The following is a 24,557-nucleotide window of genomic DNA, read 5'->3' on the forward strand; positions in this document are numbered from 1 at the left end:
GAGTATTTGGTTCTCAACTCGTTCTTTCGTTAATTTAGGATTTAAAAAGAAATTATTAAGTAGTAAATACCGACATACCTTATCGGACCTTATTTGGACGGACATTACTTGAACGGACATAATTATGGACGGACATTAATATGAACGCTAGAAGGCAATCAAAACCATCAAAAATCCGAATTTTTTTCATCTTTTTTTGAAGTTTTTTTAATTTTAGCAAATGATTTTTAAATCCATTTTTCATACAGTAAGCTTATCTGCGCTGTGCAGATAAGGTACGAAGGTACCTAGAGGACTAGATTAGATACCGTCGGTCACATACCTTATAGGGAGATATCCCGGTTTGTCTTCTACTTTATCGAGATGGGTGGTATGGTAGAAGGTATCGTAGCTGACATAAGCCACCGAAGGTCGCCTATATACCAAGTGGGGGGGGGGGGGGCTAGAGATAAAGCTTAAGCTGTACTTTAGGCATTCAAGTATCTCTCTAGTAGAGCAGTTGGGATCGTTCATTGCCCGGTACGACTACGAGTTGGACAGACAACCAGTTGTAAAAGAAAATGTGGAGGTAGAAGAAGTAGGCAATCAAAACCAACAAAAATCCGAATTTTTTTCATCTTTTTTTGAAGTTTTTTTAATTTTAGCAAATGATTTTTAAATCCATTTTTCATACAGTAAGCTTATCTGCGCTGTGCAGATAAGGTACGAAGGTACCTAGAGGACTAGATTAGATACCGTCGGTCACATACCTTATAGGGAGATATCCCGGTTTGTCTTCTACTTTATCGAGATGGGTGGTATGGTAGAAGGTATCGTAGCTGACATAAGCCACCGAAGGTCGCCTATATACCAAGTGGGGGGGGGGGGGGGCTAGAGATAAAGCTTAAGCTGTACTTTAGGCATTCAAGTATCTCTCTAGTAGAGCAGTTGGGATCGTTCATTGCCCGGTACGACTACGAGTTGGACAGACAACCAGTTGTAAAAGAAAATGTGGAGGTAGAAGAAGACGATTAGATTACTGCTGGTACCTTCGTTTTGGCAAGTCCGGTGTAACGTTACACTGGTGTGGTATTACATCATGCTAGATGCTGGGGTGAAGAGCTTTATTGTTATTCTTATTTGGCCTGTTTCACTCTGTTATGTTTATGCCCTACATTTTGTACCTTGTATTAGTAGTGGGCATTGGTTTGGTTGTACGCTATTTCAGTTGTTTTAGTTTCTATAAAGTTATAGCTAACGTCTCATATTTTTACTTTTTACTTAACTTTAAATTATTTTTATTAGGAAAAAGCTTGAGGAAAGATGACAGTTGCATGCATAAAACTAGTTTAAGTCACCAATGCACAATCTGAAGTTTGTGCACCTCAACTAAGCCTTTCACTTGTTATAACTGTGATGGAGACACATCTCATAACAATGCATAACAATTTAACTTGGTCCAAATAAAAAAAAGCTTCGTTCACGTTCCTAGTCCTGACACAAAAGTCATGGATCGGGGAAAAAATGTATATTACAATAAATGTAAAAAGTATTCTGAAAAAACATACAATGAATATCAATAATTACTGAATCACAGTCTCTTTCTTTTATTTTTTATTAAAACATTGAAAGTTGTCTAGAACATTGAAATTTTAAATATCAAAAGTTTAATTATAGATTGTAAATTTATAGATTCGTCCGGGTTTTTGAGTTGTTATTTTTTCTATCACATCCCGATAAAACACCATGTTAAGATAGTGTTTTGTACCGTAGAACCATTCCAGTCCACAACAAGTTTAGATGCTCATATTAACAGCAAACAGGAGAACGACGAGGAAAATTAGGCTGACTTTCAGGGCTGCTGCATCAGAGTAGTTCTGGTTGTCTCCCTGTTCACTTTCATCATCTTCTTCACTTGTATCTTCTTCTGAAGGGGAAATTTAATTTAGTAAAAGATACCTTCATTCTGGAAAGATATCGGCATGATCTATTTATATGGCTTTGACTAATTATTGCAAGACCACGAACAGACACAAATCTTATATTTATTTTTAGGAACTATAAACAAGTAATTACAACTATTCGATTATCCTAGTTCGCTTGACTCCCGTACGTTAGACAGTTCATTTTTCTTTCAATGTTAAAAAATTTAATTAAATGGGTAAGATAAAATCGAATGCAACCGACAAAATACTGGCACTGAAAAATTATTCATCATCCTGATGGACGATTCTTCTATTCAAAGGTGGAGCCTGATATAATAAAGTTTTTAGGACACACGTAGAAAATAGGTATCATTATTCTGAGTCACTCAGAATCTGAGTGTGCGACAAAGTTTACCAAATCTCGCCTTATATTATAACCGTCGAATCCCTGCTCTTTAACCAATGATGTTTTATGATTGTTAGATTGATCTAATTAGTAATCTACTACATTTCAGAATAAGGAATACTATACTGTTAACTATAGGCAGCTATAGTTAACAGATTCACAAAAATGTAAACTTGTAGTTGTAACATTATAGCGCATAACAACAATAAAGTTTCTGTGTTGAGAACTTCTGAACATGCTTGGTTGATATTTTTGTATGTGTACAAATAATCTCCACTTCCAATGAACATGTCCATTAATATAAATAGAAAGTCCTGGCTACCCGACAGTTTTGCACGAAACTACCGACAATCCCCCCTCCATCCGTCGATGAACATCATAACTTATTTGGTATAATATCTACTCGACTGAAAAATTGTCTTTGGCGAGTATGATCCGTGTTTCCAGTGTCAGATGTAGCGATGTCATTATGTCATAGTATTATGTTGCAAACAGTAAATTAAATAATTAATAATAACAAAGAAACATGTTCTAGTATTGTACAGGAACTGAATGATTGAACTTTCTAAACTAAATTCACTGGATCCTATAATAAGTTTAATTTTGTTTTAACAGAAGGATGTAGCAAGTTATCTTAGATATAAAGTTAAAACAGCAGAGCATCATTTATGGGCAGTTATAGATACCCACCAAGTCCTAAGAAACCGCATCAGAACATCTAGATTAATCCATGATAACTGTCGTAGTAATTTAAGCAGTGTGTTTTACCCATTATAATTTTTGTTATTTTATTAACAGACCCGATCTCGTTAAAACAAATGAAAACTGATCGAATTACCTGGACAGCTTTGAGTGTTGCAACTCTGAGATTCTGAAGATTCTCCTGAACAACTAGCACCTCCGTGTGCAGGAGAAGGATTTGTACAAGTCCTGCTTCTTGTTTGTGTTCCTCCCTCGCAAGTCTTTGAGCAGGTAGACCATGAGCCGTCTGAACTCCAACCTCCGTTAATTGCTTCTAGTTCAAGAGAAATGTAATAACAAAATTATCCACAATCTCAATTATAACTTGGTATAAGGCACGTATTTTATTATTTATGCACTGTTTCTACGTTTAATCCCGGGTTACCACATATTTCGATTTGCGTGATTGATCATCATGATGCATCAAAACATCTAGATTAATCCATGATAACTGTCGTAGTAATATGAGCAGTGTGTTTTACTCATTATCATTTCTTTATTTATTGTTCTGAGATGAAATTGGACATTTGATTTTTACGATTCTATATAGTATAACAGATCAAGTCTGTTACGATCCTATTTACGACTAGCCAGGTGTGGCTAGGGTGGAGGCGATATAAATATCCTGGTCCACGAGATAATAATAGAACTATTTCACGGCCTACAAGCTACGGCACAGGTCACGTGGTGTGCTTTCATCATGACAAAAGGAGAGAAGGAACTCATAAAGCGGAAAATAGAGTGTACTGTGTAGAGACGATAAATATATAGGCCTTATCAGGAACATGGATGCTGAAAGTCCTTCTGGTAACAACTGTCGAGAAATAACCAGAGCAATCACAGGAATTACTATCTCATGTTCGAGAAAAGGAATATCAACCAGATGAAGGAGACAATTCACCGAGCTGAGGCAGAAAGGAACACATGATATCGATTGTCGAGGGAGGAGCTGATTGGAGAGAGAACAGGAGTGATAACTATGGGCCTAACCGAAAGACATGGATGATTTAAGACCTTCAGTCACCAGGGTTAACGCTAAAAATACGCCTTATCAACAAACTATGAAGCACAATGCACATGCTTTTATACTGTGTAAACTCTGCAAAATAAATCAGTAATTGATAAAATTATGACCACTTTATTAGGTTATAAATAACAATATGCCAACTAGCCTATATCCCATATCCTATATATGTTTTATGTTATGTTAAATAGCACACTTGAAATTTAGACAGAAAACACGTAATCAAGAGCTTACGAGAGAATATCAGCAAGTTGGCTTATTTATGAATTAAAGTTAGTGTTGCTTTGTTAAACCAATGCTTGTTGTTATTAGTCACCTGGTTGTGGTCCGTAGTAATCAGATGCTGTGTCATAGGAGGTGAACTCTATCTTTGCTACGTCTCTGTTCCAGTACGTGCTCCAGTAATTGGCGTTACCACACGTTGAATCAGAGAGCAGTATGTTGAGCACCTCTACCTCGTTACAGTGTATCACTACTCTGACATCTGCAGTTTTGGTTAGAGTGATACGCCACACCTTGTCAGCAGCTGCAGAGTGGGGATTAACAGAGAAGTAAGCGTAGGATGAGCTGCAGTAGTTGAGTAAGTATCGTGCAGCGTTGAAGTAGATCATGACTCCTCCTGCTCCCTCTCCCCCAGCAGAGTAGAAGTTAACCATCACGATATCTTGACTCCCACGCTCACTATCAGTCCTAATTTCTAAAGGTGTCGACTCAAGATCCCACTCTATTTCCACGTCACGTACGACTGGTAACTCACCTGTTAATTGTATGTTTAACTCATGACTATAAAGGAATTGTAAGAATGTCGCCCATAGTTTTTTCTCAGAATTTAAGGGCCCGACCATACTATGACTGTTTTCACCATGACTGTTGTCATGGTGCGGTCAGATGTAATGACCATAGGTACGTAGTGTGTTTATAGGGCGTGCCAAGGATACGTGACAACTCCTCAGGCACGTCACGCGTGGCTTTTCAAAAGCCGTGCCTAGCCAAAAATCCGTGCCTGACGTGACTGCAGGCACAGTCTATTCAGTACTCTTGCCAACTGTCATGGATAACGTGACGTCACGATTACCTAATAAGGTCTATATTTTGCGTGATATGGACATTGGCAGCGCAGAGTGCAAAGATAGTACTATAGTACAGCTACAGATCGTCTGAAAAATCGATCTACGGACACAAAAAGCTTCCAAAGGATTTATGACGTTATTAGGCTGACTAACTGTTCCAAAATTTTCCACATGTCTTAAAGCCACTTTTGCTACTTTTGCCACTTTTTACCACCTTTCTTGTTTGTCAAATATCTTCAGCTATGAACATCGTAGAAGGTTACAAATTAATCGAGGGTGTTTATCTTATCGACGAGAAGAACTTTTGTCCGAAAAATGTTCACGTCAGACAATCAGATAATTTGATAATTACTAATTAGCTAATTATCTAATTACCAAAAATTATATAAATGTTTACGTATTGGCTCGAGAATTTTTTGAGACTTGACAAAATTTTGAAAATTTGAAAATATAATTTTTTTATAAGTTTTTTTGAAGCTCAGACCATGGTTTGGTTGCCGAACCGCATCATACCGAATTGGTCCCCATTGGGAATCAAACCCCAGTCGTCCGCGTGAGAAGCAAATGTATTAAAACCACTAAACCACCCGGCCGACGTGACAGCACTCACTTTTAAGCTTTTTACTATTTTATCCCAATTGTCAAAGTATGTTTACTTGATAAACAGGAATTAACCATTAAACAGGAATTAAACAGGAATTAAACATGAAATGACCAAAGAGAACACTAACGAACTCGTCTTGAATATCTCAATCATTAGAGTATAATTTGACTTGATCCAATTATTTCGAATAAGTAATAACTAAAATATGCGATATTGAACGTTGATTCGAAAAAAATTGAAATAATTTAATTAAATTTGATGTACACGCCGATAAAGTTATGACAGTAAGTCGTTTTCATAAAAAGTGGGGAAATTTGGTTTTCATGAATACCAACTAGTAATTACTAATTTTGATACATCTCCAGTTGTGAGTATGGTAGGAGGTTTCATTTTTATTATAATCGAAAAATTGGTTGCTACTTGGATAATAAGCAAATTAATCAATTAGCTTATTATTCAATCAGTACAGTGGTTGTACTTTTATAGCAATTGCTTAGTAATCGATTAGTAAGTCATATCAGAAAAAGTATTTAAATAATAAATCAATTGTTAACTGAAACGTTTGGGTGGTAACGTTTAGCCTCCCGTGTCCATAATTATAATATGACTAGTAAAGATTTTACCATATAAAATGTTACCTTTGACTGATGACCACAGTAGGATCGTCAAAATGATGATCGTTATCGTCATGACGTTTTACCACTCACTTACAACTTGATAAAAATGAAACAACTAATATTAGGAGGTGCACCATAAAAATAAACATGCTCGGATTTTAAAAATTTTTGTACCATTGTTTTCTAGAGACTGTGAGAATTTTCACAATACCAAATTTGTTATACCTTTTTGGAAAGATCAGTGAGTTTCGCCTAGGTGCCATATTTGATGGTGCGCGGCTTTTGGAGCAAAATTAGCTGTAAAAGTCGCGTAATTTGACCAAATTTGACCAAATTCGTTGATTTTTGTCGTATTATTTGGATATATCTTCAGTTCCTTGAATGAGATCATTCTGAAAATTGGCGACGACCTTCCAATAGGGCTTTCACAACTGTCCAAAAAATTTGGTGGATATCGGAGTTGATATAGTGATCAAAATGGGGCAAAATACACTGCTTTTAGCTGTAACATAATGTTTGATGGTTGGATATGCTTTAAACTTTTCGGACACTTTTCTTGTAAGTCTATGAGTAAGCATACCAATTTTTGTTGCAATCGGAGGTCGGGAAGGATACTTAATATCTATTTGTTTGAAGAAAATTGTGCTGGCCGAAATTAGCGCTAAAAAACCATCCTACAGTCGGCACGCGCGGCTCACTGTCGATGGCACACTACCTACTAATATTTTATCATTATTTATCATTTATAATGTACTTATTATTTTATACACTAGTATAAGAATAATAAAAAGTTATATCAGGGAAATCTTAACATATTTCTGGAAATTTTAGTATATTTTAAGTCGATTCTCCCGTTCAATTTCGGGTCTAAGATCGTCAAACTAGTGCAGAATCAAGCAAGTTAAGTAATTTTTTTATGTATTAAATTGAATGTGCTTTTTATAAAAAGTAAATATACTTAAAATGTGTGCCTATTTTGATATTTCATCCCTAGCTTAGCAGACGTAAATAAAACAACGTAAATAAAACAACGTAAATAAAACAACGTAAATAAAACAACGTAAATAAAACAACGTAAATAAAACAACGTAAATAAAACAACGTAAATAAAACAACGTAAATAAAACAACATAAATAAAACAGCCTAAATAAAACAATGTAAATAAAACAACATAAATAAAACAACGTATATAAAATAACGTAAATAAAACAACGTAAATAAAACAACGTAAATAAAACAACATAAATAAAACAACGTAAATAAAACAACGTAAATAAAACAACATAAATAAAACAACGTAAATAAAACAACGTAAATAAAACAACGTAAATAAATCAACATAAATAAAACAACGTAAATAAAAAAACGTAAATAAAACAACGTAAATAAAACAATGTAAATAAAACAACGTAAATAAAACAACGTAAATAAAACAACGCAAATAAAACAACGTAAATAAAATAACGTAAATAAAACAACGTAAATAAAAAAGCGTAAATAAAACAATGTAAATATAGGAGGCCCAGCTACAGAAAATCCTGTCTATGTCGTGTAAGATCATATTTTCAAGCCAAATGATCTATATGGTGGAATTTGCGAAAACGATTTTATGGTTAATGTCAGTCTGCGACCCAAGACATTTATACTGGACCTCCAGGGATCATTATTTCAATAAAGCACCGCCATCATTTAATTTGATAATTGGAGAAGCAAGAAATAGATAAACAAACTCGGTCTTAACCTCAATGATTAGTTTGTGCAAGGGCCGTCAATAATAATAATAGAGTGGAAAATGAACATATATGCAACGATAAAAATGCAAATTCGATAAATCTTGGAATTTTTATCTAAAAATAAAGTTGCGACGAATTACTCATTATAATTGTTAGGCTGCAGGCTTGGCTACCCTGTTCTCATAGAATAATCCAATATCCATAACCTTCTAGAATATTCTGAAATATTTATTTTACTTTTAGTTCAGGAACGGTCATCAAAATTAGTTTTTAACAAGGTCGATTATATTTTGTTAAATTTCTAGCTTACTCTCAGAAAATTAATCTGGCTTTCTATGGGAGGTAATTAGAATTACACTTACATTCACATTCTCAGATTCAAATAAAAAGCATGCGAGATCACCTGGTCAAATGAGCGGGAAACGGAGAACATGAAGCTCTGGTGACGTTATAGTCACGTGACCTCAGGCTCATAATCACGTGACCTCCGACCCGATGAATTGGGTTTTGTCTTGGTCAGCTCCCTCTTACTGATATCTGGATAATATCCGGTTGGAAGAGACAAGGACAAATGAAACAAGGAAGTTAGGAGTAAGGGCAGATTTTCGGCGTCAACGCCATCTTCAGGCTAAAATTGGTATAAATGTTAGTATATAATTATAAATGCTTCTATACTAGTTAAAATGCTAAATTGAAATTACATACACTGAATACAGGTTACATCAAATGGTATTATATAATACATTGAAAATGGTGATGTACACACGTTTTACACTCTGTCCAAGTACATAATATCTACTGAACATAAGGGTCGTGTGCTATTTGTTTAAATTTGTCTCTGAATATGTTGTAAAAGAAATCCCTTAAGCTTCTCGCACTCTTCTTTGTTATTGATACTAGGTTTAAATATATTAATGTAGTAAGCTTCTGTCACTTTTCGTTTAATGGTGCTATATAAGTTAATTTCTAAAATATCGAAAGAAATGTCTGGTTCTAAGTTATTGTGAAACTCTGAATAATGAGCAGCCAACGCATTATCAGGATAGGTTAAAGGCCTGTTGACTGCTCTTCGATGCTCTGAAAATCTATCGTGTGCTGTTCTACTCGTTTCCCCTATATATAGCTCTTGACATAATTTACACGTGACTTTGTATATGACACATTTTGGTTTGCAGTCGTGATTTGTTGTGATGAGTGGACATATGACACAGTTTGGTATGGTGCAGTGTGGTTTGTCGTGTGGTCGTGATGAACATAAGATATCTGAGAGTTTCTTACCAGGTGAGAGGGAAAATTGAGTGACTTCTTTGGAAAATGGCTCGTTGATGAATGGTAGAGTGCATGTTACGTGATCGGTATCTTGTATGTGCGATGATGAAGGGTTGTGTCGTGTTGAAGGTGAGAGAGGGTGAAGTCGTCCTGTTTGGTTTATACGTCGTGGGTCTTGGTAACCGTTGTTGACCAACAAGTTGTCTACTATCTTCATGGACTCTTCTTTATACTCTGGTGTTGATGAGCAATAAGCAGCCGTTTTGTAGAAGTTCTTGATGGTGGCTACTTTTGTTCCCTCATTGTGGTGGCTGTTTAATAAAACAAAAGTTAATAAAACAAAAGTTAAATTTATTACCAATTATTCAATCAATACATATCATAAATTCTAATATTGGAAACACAATGCAAAATGGATGTCTTAAACTATAATTTCGTTGTGACTAATAATCTATTGACTTTCAAAGTTGAATTTTAGTTAGGTATGAAATGCCACCACATCATAGTTAGGGTAAAATGTTATTTTTAAATTTTAAAATTGAGAAGATTGCTCTATGGCTTAAAATTTAAAATTCTAGCAAAAGATATCTTATTTTTAAATAGTTGGTTACATTTTATGACAGTACTGGCATGACTAGTTTTATTGTGGCTGGTAAAAGGACCCAGTTGCCTGTAAGGGCTTTACTGAACCCCAGGGGACCACAATGTGATAAGATCAGGCCAGATGTTTCTATGTAGAGCAATTTATTTATTTTGGAGCTATGGTTATATGATATTGCTGGTGGTCATGTTTAAAGGTCAGTTTATCCTTGTGTGCTAATTATCCATCCAGATGCTTAGTGATGTGGGTAAATCATGCCCTTCTACGATATATAATGTTTGACCATAAATTTGTTTTTACCACATAAACTGTGGCACTAATGTCAATTAACAATATTTACATTCATTGATATTTAAAGCGTGTTTTTCCCCAGCACTACTACACAACAAAAACCTGTCGGCCCACCGAGGAAACACGGTCGCAGAACAAAGAGCCCAATTGTGCTCTTCTATTCTGTGATCATGTGTATCTACTATAAACTAGCTAAATATACTAAGAAAATTTAATGGAATCATTACAGTCGTTTGATAAGTTCACGTGTCAAAGTAATGTTCATGGTGATCATATTTTTGGATCCCCGGTGGGCAAACACTCGTCCGAAAGGTCAAGGCAAACCTGTCGATGTTTCACCATACGAAGTAAGGCGATTTGAACATAAACTCAGCTTACAACTCAACCCATGGGACGAGACGTCGTGAGCCTCAAAATTCTTCAAAATATATAGCACATACCTAGTTAGCAAACACTAAACACAACATACATACATACGATACCAAATAATGTATAATGCCATTACTACATTCGAAAGAAAAATATCTGCTATCTAATTTAAAAAATTGAAGAATAAACCTGAAGAAAGTAGAAGGAGAGGGGTTTGGGAGAGGCAGAGTAGGAAAACAACAGGATCCTGTGCCGCAGGATTTTAAAATTTGTTGTATGATGATTCGTTTTGTTTTGTCTCTTAGATTAATATAGGTCTGATACCCTTGTCATGGTTCTTTGCAATAACACCGTGTTGGCGTGCAGTGTGATATTATTTTTCTGCTTCTTTCTGTAGAATTTGTGGTGTAGTGTTCCCTGCTCGTCTATCTTTATCTGGGTGTCGAGGAATGGGGTGAAATCCTGACGGCTTTCCGGATAGTCAATTTCCCACTTGAGCAACTGGTCTGGGTCCTCGTTTGAAATGGACTCCACTATCCTCAGAGATTCTTCTTTGGAGCTAGCTAGACTCCCGGCATCATCCACGTATCTCCGGTAGAATGAGATGTGTCAATCAGTGTAAATCGATCTTCTTTCGAACATATATACTCGCACTATCGCTCCAATTGGTGATGGTTGGCACCCCATGAAGAGACCAATTTTCTGGAGGTAGAGTCTTGAGTGATATGGATTTTTAAACAGGATTAAACATAAAATTACCAGAGAGAACACTAACGGACTCGTCTTGGCTATACAAGAATGAATAAATGAATAAATAAAATTATCAAAACTGAATCATTTAAAAATAGTAAAATTTAACCGTTTACAATTTCACGAAAATAAAAGAAGATCGTCTATAATAATTTAAGGTAATACAATAAATAAAGTTCGAGTACTACATCTGTTTGCGAGGGTTAAGGGACGTTTTAGGAGGATTACGTAGATTTGAGGAGTCTGTAAGGTACTTCCCGAACTCTTTTATATGGGGTGAGTTCATTATTGCTCCATATTCTTTTAGCATCAACAGGCTTTTGAGGTTGTCAGAGAGGTTGGACCTGAGTTGATGGTAGTAGGGGCACTCAGTTAAGATGTGGTCTTCGGTTTCTAGAATAGGAGTTTCAAAGAAAGGGAGCTTCATATTCACACCTGGTAAGAAACTCTCAGATATCTTATGTTCATCACGACCACACGACAAACCACACTGCACCATACCAAACTGTGTTATATGTCCACTCATCACAACAAATCACGACTGCAAACCAAAATGTGTCATATACAAAGTCACGTGTAAATTATGTCAAGAGCTATATATAGGGGAAACGAGTAGAACAGCACACGATAGATTTTCAGAGCATCGAAGAGCAGTCAACAGGCCTTTAACCTATCCTGATAATGCGTTGGCTGCTCATTATTCAGAGTTTCACAATAACTTAGAACCAGACATTTCTTTCGATATTTTAGAAATTAACTTATATAGCACCATTAAACGAAAAGTGACAGAAGCTTACTACATTAATTTATTTAAACCTAGTATCAATAACAAAGAAGAGTGCGAGAAGCTTAAGGGATTTCTTTTACAACATATTCAGAGACAAATTTAAACAAATAGCACACGACCCTTATGTTCAGTAGATATTATGTACTTGGACAGAGTGTAAAACGTGTGTACATCACCATTTTCAATGTATTATATAATACCATTTGATGTAACCTGTATTCAGTGTATGTAATTTCAATTTAGCATTTTAACTAGTATAGAAGCATTTATAATTATATACTAACATTTATACCAATTTTAGCCTGAAGATGGCGTTGACGCCGAAAATTTGCCCTTACTCCTAACTTCCTTGTTTCATTTGTCCTTGTCTCTTCCAACCGGATATTATCCAGATATCAGTATTTCAATCATGAGACTAATATACAGGGAACTACTCCGATATTTGAAGCTCCCTCTTACCTGACCTTAATTGAGGTGACGAACGACACCTCGTTAATTCTATAAATGTCTGGAAAGCTGCAAATTTTCACATTCCCAGCACTTAAGATTCTTAAGGAGTTGTGCAAGATAACGATACATAGAGGCCGCAGAATTACGAGGACTACCAGATCCTCGTGGAACTTTCTAGAACTTAAGCGATCCATGATATCACGACAGGCCATACTATAATACAAGTACTACTGGCATCTGTTGATTTTAGATTTTAGGTTTCAGATTTCAGATTTCAGATTTTATAGATTTCAGATTTCAGATTTCAGATATCAGATTTCAGATTTCAGATTTCAGATTTCAGATTTCAGATTTCAGATTTCAGATGGCTGCATCATGCATCAGGTATTTACTCTCATTGCAACTTCTTTTTTTTTCTTCTTATTCAGGGATGTTAGATAGTGATGTTATTTATTATCTCGCAACATTATGGTTGTGTACTGACAGCTGATCAACTCACCTACTTATCAATCCAACTCTGTATATTATTCGTCACTGATTGGGTGACGTGATCTGCAGATCACCGTGAGACCCCGTATCTCATGGGACCTAGTGGTTAGTGTTAAGCACACGTGTAGCATTTAGAAGTTAATTGGAAGTAAAAATTATATTCTTATAGCTTCCAGATCAAAGTTAAATTTATAATATCTGTGCACGAGACTGGTGTGCGACTAGAATTTTTATTGATAACAGTAAATTATTTGCAAATAAACTCAGCTGACCCAGAATTCTCGCGCACTAAATTAGATTTATCAGAGGCATGAAGGGGGGGGGGCCAATGACTACCAATGGAGACTTTTGGGGACTAATGGGGACTAAAAATCATGGGGACTAGAGGTCAACTCGTTGACGTAATTCACCATTTGTCCCCATAAGTCCCCAGAATTTTTGACAGTTATTTATGGTTTCCAAGTTAGTTTAATAACGATACGATCGAGATGTTTTGTCCAAGATAAGAGTAGGATAAATCTGACTTAAAAGTAAAATGATAAGCCCGGTTGTAATGTGTTCTACCACTGTACAAGTCAGTTCAGATTGAGGTAAATTGAAGTTTAGCTCTCGTGAAGGTAGAAGTAGCCGACTCGCTGAACTATCTGAATCTTATAATCGAATGAAAAATCATGAATTAACCCTTCGACTTACCCTCCTAATACACTTAAAGATGTTAGATGATGGGTGAATGAGTATTTATAACAGGGGGGGGGGGGGGGATCATGTTATTTTTTGTCCGTTTTTGTCCGTTTTTGTCCGTTTTTGTCCGTTAATTTTTGTCCGTTTTGAAAATATAGCTGCCAAACGGACAAAAACGGACAAAAACGGACAAAAACGGACAAAAATTGTAACTTTTGATTTAAATTTTCTCCACAATTTGTAACAGGCTATCTGCAGAAATGGGTAGCCCGGTTAATGACCATGGTCCTTTCTCAAACTTTTAATCTTCAATTAGGCACAAAGAATAGTCTACACATTTTTTAATAACATAAAAAGGGATGAAAAGTTTTATTACTGGAGAGTAAAACTTTGTTAAACACAAAGATTCTTGAGCACATTTTGAGTCAGACTCAAATGCGCTTAAAACCATTTTAGTATATAACAATAAATTATGTTAACAATAACACCAACAATAATTATAAATTGAACAAATTATTGAGAGATGAAAGAGAGGAAAAGGAGGAGGGGGGACTGAGGAGGGGGACTGAGGAGGGAGAGGAGGGGGGCTGAGGAGGAGTGAGACTGAGAAGGAGAACTGAGGAGGAGGAATGAATAGGAGGAGGAGGAGAAGAAGGACTCAAGAGGAGGAGGACCCAAGAGGAGCAGGACCGAGGAGGACCCAGGAAAAGGCCCCATGAGGAGGACTGGGGAGGAGGAGGACCGATGAGGACTGATGAGGACTGATAAAGAGGACTAAGGACGAGGAGGAGGAGGAGGAGGAGAAGGACTGAGGAGTGAGGAGGAGGACTGATGAGGAGAAGGAGGTGTATGAAGAGGATGAGGAGGAGAAAGGAGATGAAGGATGAGGATAAGGAGGACTGAGGAGGAGGACTGGTGAAAAGGACTGATGAGGAGGAGGACTGAGAAGGGGAGGACTTAGGAGGACTGAGGAGGGGAGGACTTAGGAGGAAGAGGAGGATTGAGGAGGAGGAGGACTGAGGAGTAGAAGGAGGAAGAAGACTGAGGAGGATCAGGAGGACCCAGGAAGAGGAGTAAGAGGAGGAGGACTGAGGAGGAGAAGGAGAACCCAAGAGGAGGAACCAGGAAGAAGAGGAGGAGGAGGACTGGGAAGGAGGAGTGAGACTGAGAAGAAGAACTGAGGAGGAGGAATGAATAGGAGGAGGAGGAGAAGAAGGACTCAAGAGGAGGACTGAGGAGGAGGAGGACTAAGGAGAAGGATGAGGAGGAGGACCCAAGAGGAGGAGGATCCAAGAGGAGGAGGACCCAGGAGGAGGACCCAGGAAAAGGCCCCAAAAGCAGGACTGGGGAGGAGGAGGACTGATGAGGACTGATAAAGAGGACTAAGGACGAGGAAGAGGAGGAGGAGGAGAAGGAGTGAGCAGTGAGGAGGAGGACTGATGAGGAGAAGGAGGTGTATGAGGAGGATGAGGAGGAGAAAGGAGATGAAGGAAGGAGATGAAGGATGAGGATAAGGAGGACTGAGGAGGAGGACTGGTGAAGAGGACTGATGAGGAGGAGGACTGAGAAGGGGAGGAGTGAGGAGGGGAGGACTTAGGAGGAAGAGGAGGATTGAGGAGGAGGAGGACTGAGGAGTAGAAGGAGGAAGAAGACTGAGGAGGATCAGGAGGACCCAGGAGCAGGATGAAGAGGAGGAGGACTGAGGAGGAGAAGGAGGACCCAGGAGGAGGAACCAGGAAGAAGAGGAGGAGGAGGACTGAGAAGGAGGACTGAGAAGGAGAAGGAGGACTGATGGTCTGATGAGGAGGATGAGGATGAGGAGGAGGGTGACTGGGGAAAGGATTGAGGAGGAGGAGGAAGACTGAGGAGGAGGAAGAGGAGAAGGACTGAGGAGGAGAAGGACTGAGGAGGAGAAGGACTGAGGAGGAGAAGGACTGAGGAGAAGGAAGAGGAGGAGGACTGATGAGGAGGACCCATGAGGAGGAGGACACATGAAAAGGCCCCAGGAGGAGGAGGATGACTTGGGAGGAGGAGGACTGATGAGGACTGATGACGAGGACTGAGGACGAGGAGGACTGAGGAGGAGGACTGAGGAGGACTGATGAGGAGGAGAAGTAAGTGGATGAAGAGGATGAGGAGGATTGAGGAGGAGGACTGGTGAGGAGAAGGAGGAGGACCCAGGAGGAGAAGGAGGAGGAGGAGGATAACTGAGGAGGAGGAGAAGGACTGAGGAGGAGAAGGGGGATCCAGGAGGAGAACCCAGGAGGAGGAGGAGGAGGACTGAGGAGGAGGACTAAGGAGAAGGAGGACTGATGAGGAGGATGAGGAGGAGGGTGACTGGGGAAAGGACTGAGAAGGACTGAGGAGGAGAATGCGGACTGAGGAGGAGGAACCAGGAAAAGGAGGAGGAGGAGGACTGAAGAGGAGGACTGAGAAGGCGAAGGAGGACTGATGAGGAGGATGAGGATGAGGGTGACTGGGGGAGGACTGAGGAGGAGGGTGACTGGGGGAGGACTGAGGAATATGAGGAAGACTGAGGAGGAGAAGGACTGAGGAGGAGAAGGACTGAGGAGGAGAAGCAGGAGAAGGAGGACCCAGGAGGATGAGGACCCAGGAGGAGGACCCAGGAAAAGGCCCCAGGAGGAGGAGGAGGAGGACTGGGGAGAAGGAGGACTGCTGAGGACGAGGAGGAGTAAAAGAAGGACTGAGGAGGGGAGGAGGAAGAGGACTGAGGAGGATCAGGAAGACCCAGGAGGAGGAGGACCCAGGAGGAGGACCCAGGAGGAGGAGGAGGAGGACTGAGGAGGATGACTGAGGAGGAGGAGGGCTGAGGAGGAGGAGGAGAACTGAGAAGGAGGAGGACTGAAGAGGAGGAGGACTGAGGAGGAGGAGGAGGAGGAGGAGGAGGAGTGAATAGGAGGAGGAGGGGGACTGGGCAGGACTGAAGAGGAGGACTGAGGAAAAGGATGAGGAGGAGGACTGAGAAGGAGGACTGAGCTGAGGAGGAGGACTGAGGACTGAGGAGGAAGAGGAGGAGGATGAAGAGGAGGTGGACCCAAGAGGAGGAGGTCCCAGGAGGAGGACCCAGGAGGAGGACTCAGGAGGAGGAGGAGGATGACTGAGGAAGACTGAGGAGGAGGAGGAGGAGGAGGAGGAGGAGGAGGAGGAGGAGGAAGCATCTAAATATTATTTCCATTTTTGTTATTTTTTGTCCGTTTTTGTCCGCTCTATTTTTTGTCCGTTTTGATAATATAGGGTTCCGAACGGAAAAAACGGATAAAAAACAGGATCCCCCCAGGAGGAGGAGGAGGATAAGGATGACTGAGGAGGAGGACTGAGGAGGACTGAGAAGGAGGAGGACTGAGGAGTACTGAGGAAGATCGCTGAGGAGGATCGCTGAGGAGGATGGCTGAGGAGAATGGCTGAAGAGGATGACTGAGGAGGATGACTGAGAGGGAGGAGGAGGACTGAGGAGGAGGAGGAGAAAGAGGACCCAGGAGGAGGACTCAGGAGAAAGAGGAGGAGGAGGACTCAGAAGGAGGAATGAGGAGGACTCAGAAGGAGGAATGAGAAGGAGGAGAACTGAGGAGGAGGAGGAGGAGGACTGAATAGGAGGAGGAGGGGGACTGGGGGAGGACTGAGGAGGAGGAGGACTGACGAGAAGGATGAGGAGGAGGACTGAGGAGAAGGACTGAGGACTGAGGAGGAAGAGGAGGAGGATGAAGAGGAGGAGGAGGACCCAGGAGGAGGAGGACTGAGGAGGAAGATGAGGACTGCAGAGGAGGAGGATTGAGGAGGACTGAGGAGGATGGCTGAGGAGGATGGCTGAGGAGGATGACTGAGAGGGAGGGGGAGGAGGAGGAGGAGGACTCAGGAGGAGGACTCAGGAGGAGGACTCAGGAGGACTGAGAAGGAGGAGGACTGAGGAGAACTGAGGAGGATGAGGAGGAGGACTGAATAGAAGGAGGGGGAGGGGGACTGGGGGAGGACTGAGGAGGAGGACTGAAGAGGACTGAGGAGAAGGATGAGGAGGAGGACTGAGGAGGAGGACTGAGGAGAAGGACTGAGGACTGAGGAGGAAGAGGAGGAGGATGAAGAGGAGGAGGATGAAGAGGAGGAGGAGGAGGACTCAGGAGGAGGACCCAGGAGGAGGACTCAGGAGGAGGAGGAGGAATGAGGAGGATGACTGAGGAGGTGGAAGAGGAGGAGGAGGAGGAGGAGGAGGAGGAGGAGGAGGAGGAGGAGGAGGAAGAGGAGGAAGCATCTAAATGTTGTTATTTTTTGTCCGTTTTTGTCCGTTTTTGTCCGTTTTTGTCCGCTTTATTTTTTGTCCGTTTTTAAAATATAGCTGCCAAACGGACAAAAACGGACAAAAAAACATGATCCCCCCCCCCCCCCCCCATAACAGCCGTTCTGTGAACAGACTTGGTGATCTTTATTTTAAGGGGGGGGGGGGGGGGGGGGGGGGGTGACATGTCTCCAATGTCTTTTTTGAAAAGATAGGGTGCAGAGACATGTCCTGGAGACATTGGAAACATTGGAGACACAGCTTTTGGATACATTGAAGACATTGGAGACATTGGGGACATTTGAGACATTGGAGACAAAGCTTTTGGAGACACTGGAGACATTGGAGACACTGGAGACGTAGATGTATGATTGGAGAAAGAGGAGGATCTAGGAGGAGGATGACCCAGGAGGAGGACTCAGGAGGAGAAGGAGGAGGATGAGGACTCAGGAAGAGGACTCAGGAGGACTGAGAAGGAGGAGGACTGAGGATGGTTGTGGAGGATGGCTGAGGAGGATGGCTGAGGAGGATGACTGAGGAGGAGGATCTAGGAGGAGAAGGACCCAGGAGGAGGAGGACCCAGGAGGAGGACTCAGGAGGAGGAGGAGGAGGACTCAGGAGGAGGACTCAGGAAGAGGACTGAGGAGGACAGAGAAGGAGGAGGACTGAGGAGTACTGAGGAGGATGGCTGAGGAGGATGACTGAGGAGGATGACTGAGGAGGATGACTGAGAGGGAGGAGGAAGAGAAGAAGGACTGAGGAGAAGGAGAAGGAGGAGGACCTAGGAGGATCAGGATGAGGACCCAGGAGGAGGACTCAGGAGGAAGAGGAAGAGGACTCAGGAGGACTGAAAGGGAAGAGGACTGAGGAGAACTGAGGAGGAGGAGGACTGAATAGGAGGAGGAGGGGGACTGGGGGAGGACTGAGGATGAAGAAGACTGACGAGAAGGATGAGGAGGAGGACTGAGGACTGAGGAGGATGAAGAGGAGGAAGACCCAGGAGGAGGAGGGATGAGGACTGAGGAGGACTGAGGAGGATGGCTGAGGAGGATGGCTGAGGAGGATGACTGAGAGGGAGGAGGAGGAAGAGGACTGAGGAGGAGTAGGACTGAGGAGGAGAAAGAGGAGGACCTAGGAGGAGGTGGACACAGAAGGAGGACTCAGGAGGAGGAGGAGATCTCAGGAAGAGGACTGAGGAGGACTGAGAAGGACTGAGGAGGAGAAGGAGAAGGTGGAGGAACTAAGAGGAGGATGAACCAGGAGGAGGACTCAGGAGGAGGACTCAGGAGGAATGAGAAGGAGGAGGACTCAGGAGAACTGATGAGGAGGAGGAGGAGGATTGAATAGGAGGAGGAGGGGGACTGGGGAGGACTGAGGAGGAGGAGGACTGACGAGAAGGATGAGGAGGAGGACTGAGGACTGAGGAGGATGAGGAGGAGGAAGACCCAGGAGGAGGAGGGATGAGGACTGAGGAGGACTGAGGAGGATGGCTCAGGAGGAAGGCTGAGGAGGATGACTGAGAGGGAGGAGGAGGAAGAGGACTGAGGAGGAGGAGTAGGACTGAGGAGGAGAAAGAGGAGGACCTAGGAGAAGGAGGACCCAGAAGGAGGACTCAGGAGGAGGAGGAGATCTCAGGAAGAGGACTGAGGAGGACTGAGAGGGAGGAGGACTGAGGAGTACTGAGAGGGAGGAGGACTCAGGAGTACTGAAGAGGATGACTGAGGAGGAGGAGGAGAAGGAGAAAGACTGAGGAGGAGAAGGAGAAGGTGGAGGAACTAAGAGGAGGATGAACCAGGAGGAGGACTCAGGAGGAAGAGAAGAGGACTCAGGAGGAGGACTTAGGAGGAATGAGAAGGAGGAGGACTGAGGAGAGCTAAGGAGGAGGAGGAGGACTGAATAGGAAGAGGAGGGGGACTGGGGAGGACTGAGGAGGAGGAGGACTGACGAGAAGGATGAGGAGGAGGACTGAGGACTGAGGAGGAAGAGGAGGAGGATGAAGAGGAGGAGGATGAAGAGAAGGAAGAAGACCCAGGAGGAGGAGGACTGAAGAGGAGGATGAGGATGAGGACTGAGGAGGAGGAGGAGGACTGAGGAGGACTGAGGAGGATGGCTGAGGAGGATGACTGAGAGGGAGGAGGAGGAGGACTGAGGAGGAGGAAGAGAAGGACTGAGGAGGAGAAGGAGGAGGACCTAGGAGGAGGAGGACCCAGGAGGAGGACTCAGGAGGAGGACTCAGGAGGAGGACTCAGGAGGAGGATGAGGACTCAGGAGAAGGACTCAGGAAAACTGAGGAGGAGGAGGAGTGAATAGAAGAAGGAGGGGGAGGACCTAGGAGGAGGAGGACCCAGAAGGAGGACTGAGGTCCTGAGGAGGAGGAGGAGAACTCAGGAAGAGGACTGAGGAGGACTGAGAAGGAGGAGGACTGAGGAGTACTGATGAGGATGACTGAGGAGGAGGAGGAGGAAAAGAAGGACTGAGGAGGAGAAGGAGAAGGTGGAGGAACTAGGAGGAGGATGAACCAGGAGGAGGACTCAGGAGGAAGAGGGGAAGTACTCAGGAGGAGGACTTAGGAGGAATGAGAAGGAGGAGGACTGAGGAGAACTGAGGAGGAGGAGGAGGACTGAATAGGAAGAGGAGGAGGGGGACTGGGGAGGACTGAGGAAGAGGAGGAGGATGAAGAGGACCCAGGAGGAGGAGGACTGAAGAGGAGGATGAGGACTGAGGAGGAGGAGGAGGACTGAGGAGGATGGCTGAGGAGGATGACTGAGAGGGAGGAGGAGGACTGAGGAGGAGGAGGAGAAGGACTGAGGAGGAGAAGGAGGAGGACCTAGGAGGAGGAGTACTGATGAGGAGGACTGATGAGGATGGCTGAGGAGGATGGCTGAGGAGGATGGCTGAGGAGGATGGTTGAGGAGCACGGCTGAGGAGGATGGCTGAGGAGGATGACTGAGGAGGATGACTGAGAGGGAGGAGGAGGAGGAGAAGGACTGAGGAGGAGGAGGAGAAGGAGGAGGACCTAGGAAGAGGAGGACTCAGGAAGAGGAGGAGGACTTACAAGGAGGAGGACTGAGGAGAACTGAGGAGGAGGAGGATGAGGACTGAATAGGAGGAGGATGGGGACTGGGGGAGGACTGAGGAGGAGGGGGACTTGGGGAGGACTGATGAGGAGGAGCAAGACTGACGAGAAGGATGAGGAGGAGGACTGAGGAGGAGGACTGATGATTGAGGAGGAAGAGGAGGATGATGAAGAGGAGAAGGAGGACCCAGGAGGAGGAGGACCCAGGAGGTCCGGAGGAGGAACCAGGAGGAGGACCAAGGTCCCAGGAGGAAGACTCCGGTAAAATTTGTTGCGTTTGTGTTAAGATTTTAGATTTGATTAATATGAATAAGTTCTTTACGATTATCTATAATGTAATTTGATAACCGGTATTGTAAACCAGTATTTTAATGTAAAACTGTTATTTTTCATTTGCAATGATGCAAGTGCGAAGAACACTGCCATCTCCACGGAACTACTGCTGTAAAGAGGTTTGTAAAATTCTTGACCGTATTATTTTCATCCCTTCAACCGTACCAATATGATGATGTTAAGATTAGTTCATACTATATAGCTCTATAGGTCAAAGTTCTGTCCTAACCAGTAGTCCTTATTAATCGCCTTCCATACTCATACAACCGCCGCCGCCTTACTTAGGGTAAGCGAACTTTCGCTATGATAATTTATTCATGTTGTTGTTCACATTTAATACACTATATTACCATATCCTTTTTTACTTGTTTTACTTGGTTATCGTCCAGATATAAATTCACCTAAATTTCTTAAGTCGATAATTGCAAGAGAATATCCTGTCCTAAAATGTATCTTGTACTATAGGGCCTGTCATGATATCATGGATCGCTTAAGTTCCACGAGGATCTTGTAGTCCTCATAATTCTGCGGCCTCTATGGATCGTCATCTTGCACAAATCTTTAAGACCCTTGTGAGTTTGGCATGTGAAAATTAGCAGCCTTCAAGACATGAATTGGGCTAGCAAGGTGTCGTACGTCACCTCAAGATCGGGTGACAGGGGGCTGACCAGGCCAGAACCCAGTTGATTGTACTGTCACGTGATTATGAGCCTGAGGTCACGTGACTATGACGTCACCAGAGCTTTCAAGCTCTCTTTGACTTTGTTCCATATCCAATATTTAATGCTTACTTTATGCTTACAAGCACTAACTGATGTTTGTCGCCAATCTACTTTAAGTTCATACCAACGATCAAATTTTAAACATTTTTAAAAAAATGACAATGACTAGTGTATGTAGTACAAAGATGCTGATATCCTGGTACGCACAAAAAATCTACTTTGGCAATAGTTTCAGATACATTTCTATTTGATCTTCACAGTTTGAAGCTTTTGCGACTAGCGATGTAGCAGGACTAACGATGTAGTAATTATTCTACTAATAATATTCATCCTCTTTATTTCAATATAATTTGTCTCAAGAAATAATATTTAGACATTAAACGGAGAATTTTTTGATGCTAAAGGGCTGAGTCAGAGCCTAGAGGTTCACTGGGACCGGGGGAGAGAAAGCCTTGTGCAAAATGATCTAACACTGTGGGTGGATATCTTCATGGCTAATGTGAATAAGGTAATTCTTGTATAGTAGCTGTGCAACTGATTACTGTCTGATGGAGGGTGAGGGGGTCTTAAACGGCTGAAAGTTGGGTTATATTGAAACGTCGATGACCGCATCAGCCAACTCATATTATTATTTCGATCGTCCAAAAGACTCAAAAAAAGGTTTTAAATAAACACTGGGGGGGGGGGGGGGGGGGGGGGGCGAACACTTATCCCCAACATAACCCGGCCGGGGCTAACTATGACTCTGACTTCAATCCTAGCCCTGTTGTAAATCATAAACTTCTCCAACTTGACCAGGATTCTTTTTTAACCGTGGCCTAAGTGTCCCTAGGTTCCCTTCATGAAAATGGCAAATATACCTGAGATCCTGATCGCCTCTATATCGCCTGTTGAATGTGTTGTTTGGGTTTTGGAGTGGTCACCATTGCTAGGAGCTTTACCCTCATGACTATTGATGGGCACTGTGCTCTTCTCTTTTCATCTATAAGTATAATCATATTATCTTCGACTTAAGTATTAACTATATAGTTAGTGTTACAAGGGGTGAAGCGCCTTGTTACTTTTTTTATTTTTTTTTATTTGAAAATTCAATTAATCATTAAATATATAAATTAAGAGTCACATTTCAGCCATGCAAAATTACAATGACATATTTTGATATACTAATTGATAAATGGTACTGCAATATAAGTTGCTTAATGTTTGGCCGGATGACAACTAACGAGAAAAATAAACTTGATTACATAATAATTAATTCGGCTGAACTAACACATAGCAAGAGCCACATTAACGTTGGGTTAGCAAGGTGTCGTACGTCACCTCAAGATCGGGTGACAGGGGGCTGACCAGGCCAAAACCCAATTGATTGGGTCTGAGGTCACGTGATTATGAGCCTGAGGTCACGTGACTATGACGTCACCAGAGCTTTCAAGCTCTCTTTGACTTTGTTCCATATCCAATATTTAATGCTTACTTTATGCTTACAAGCACTAACTGATGTTTGTCACCAAATTACTTGAAGTTCATACCAACGATCAAATTTTAAACATTTAAAAAAAAATGACAATGACTAGTGTTTGTGTATGTATTCTGTGTAAAATTATCTTTATCCCGGTTGTTGCGACTAGTAAAAATGCTCTTATTAGGGAAAGGAGATTACTCGACGTTTCAATGTAACTACATCGTATTCATGATCTCAAATTATTTTTTACATAGTAGTGTTGAAAGTATTAAAAGTTTTAATGAGTTTTAATACTTTCAACACTACTATATAACAAATAATTTGAGATCATGAATACGATGTAGTTACATTGAAACGTCGAGTAATCTCCTTTCCCTAATAAGAGCATTTTTACTTGTCGCAACAAGCGGGATAAAGATAATTTTACACAGAATACATTAAAACAATGCGACTCATAAATAATACTCCAATCCGGATTTTACACTAGTGTATGTAGTACAAATATGCTGATATCCTGGTACGCACAAAAAATCTACTTTGGCAATAGTTTCAGATACATTTCTATTTGATCTTCACAGTTTGAAGCTTTTGCGACTAGCGATGTAGCAGGACTAACGATGTAGTAATTATTCTACTAATAATATTCATCCTGTTTATTTAAATATAATTTGTCTCAAGAAATAATATTTAGACATTAAACGGAAAATTGTTTGATGCTAAGGGGCTGAGTCAGAGCCTAGAGGTTCACTGGGACCGGGGGAGAGAAAGCCTTGTGCAAAATGATCTAACATTGTGGGTGGATATCTTCATGGCTATTGTGAATAAGGTAATTCTTGTATAGTAGCTGTGCAACTGATTACTGTCTGATGGAGGGTGAGGGGGTCTTAAA

General features: G+C 41.7%; 1 protein-coding gene across 2 annotated transcripts; it reads right to left on the minus strand.

The window, feature by feature from the left end:
* Positions 1–1,458: 1,458 nt before the first annotated feature.
* Positions 1,459–23,913, minus strand: LOC134811203 (uncharacterized). Of its 2 annotated transcripts, none has more exons than XM_063817961.1 (5): positions 23,902–23,913; positions 6,388–6,462; positions 4,392–4,832; positions 3,149–3,322; positions 1,459–1,906 (listed from the first exon to the last, which is right to left on the minus strand). In XM_063817961.1, exons 2-5 carry the CDS (start codon positions 6,437–6,439, stop codon positions 1,776–1,778), a joined length of 798 nt encoding a protein of 265 aa, XP_063674031.1. In that variant the 5' UTR covers positions 6,440–6,462; positions 23,902–23,913; the 3' UTR covers positions 1,459–1,775. The 2 variants fall into 2 exon arrangements, with proteins under 2 accessions (XP_063674031.1, XP_063674029.1); XM_063817959.1 differs by having other exon boundaries at positions 3,149–3,325.
* Between the last annotated feature and the right edge of the window lie 644 nt (positions 23,914–24,557).

Source organism: Bolinopsis microptera, chromosome 2 (genome assembly GCF_026151205.1).
Source record: "Bolinopsis microptera isolate Bmic1 chromosome 2, MBARI_Bmic_1.0, whole genome shotgun sequence".
Lineage (NCBI taxonomy): Eukaryota > Metazoa > Ctenophora > Tentaculata > Lobata > Bolinopsidae > Bolinopsis > Bolinopsis microptera.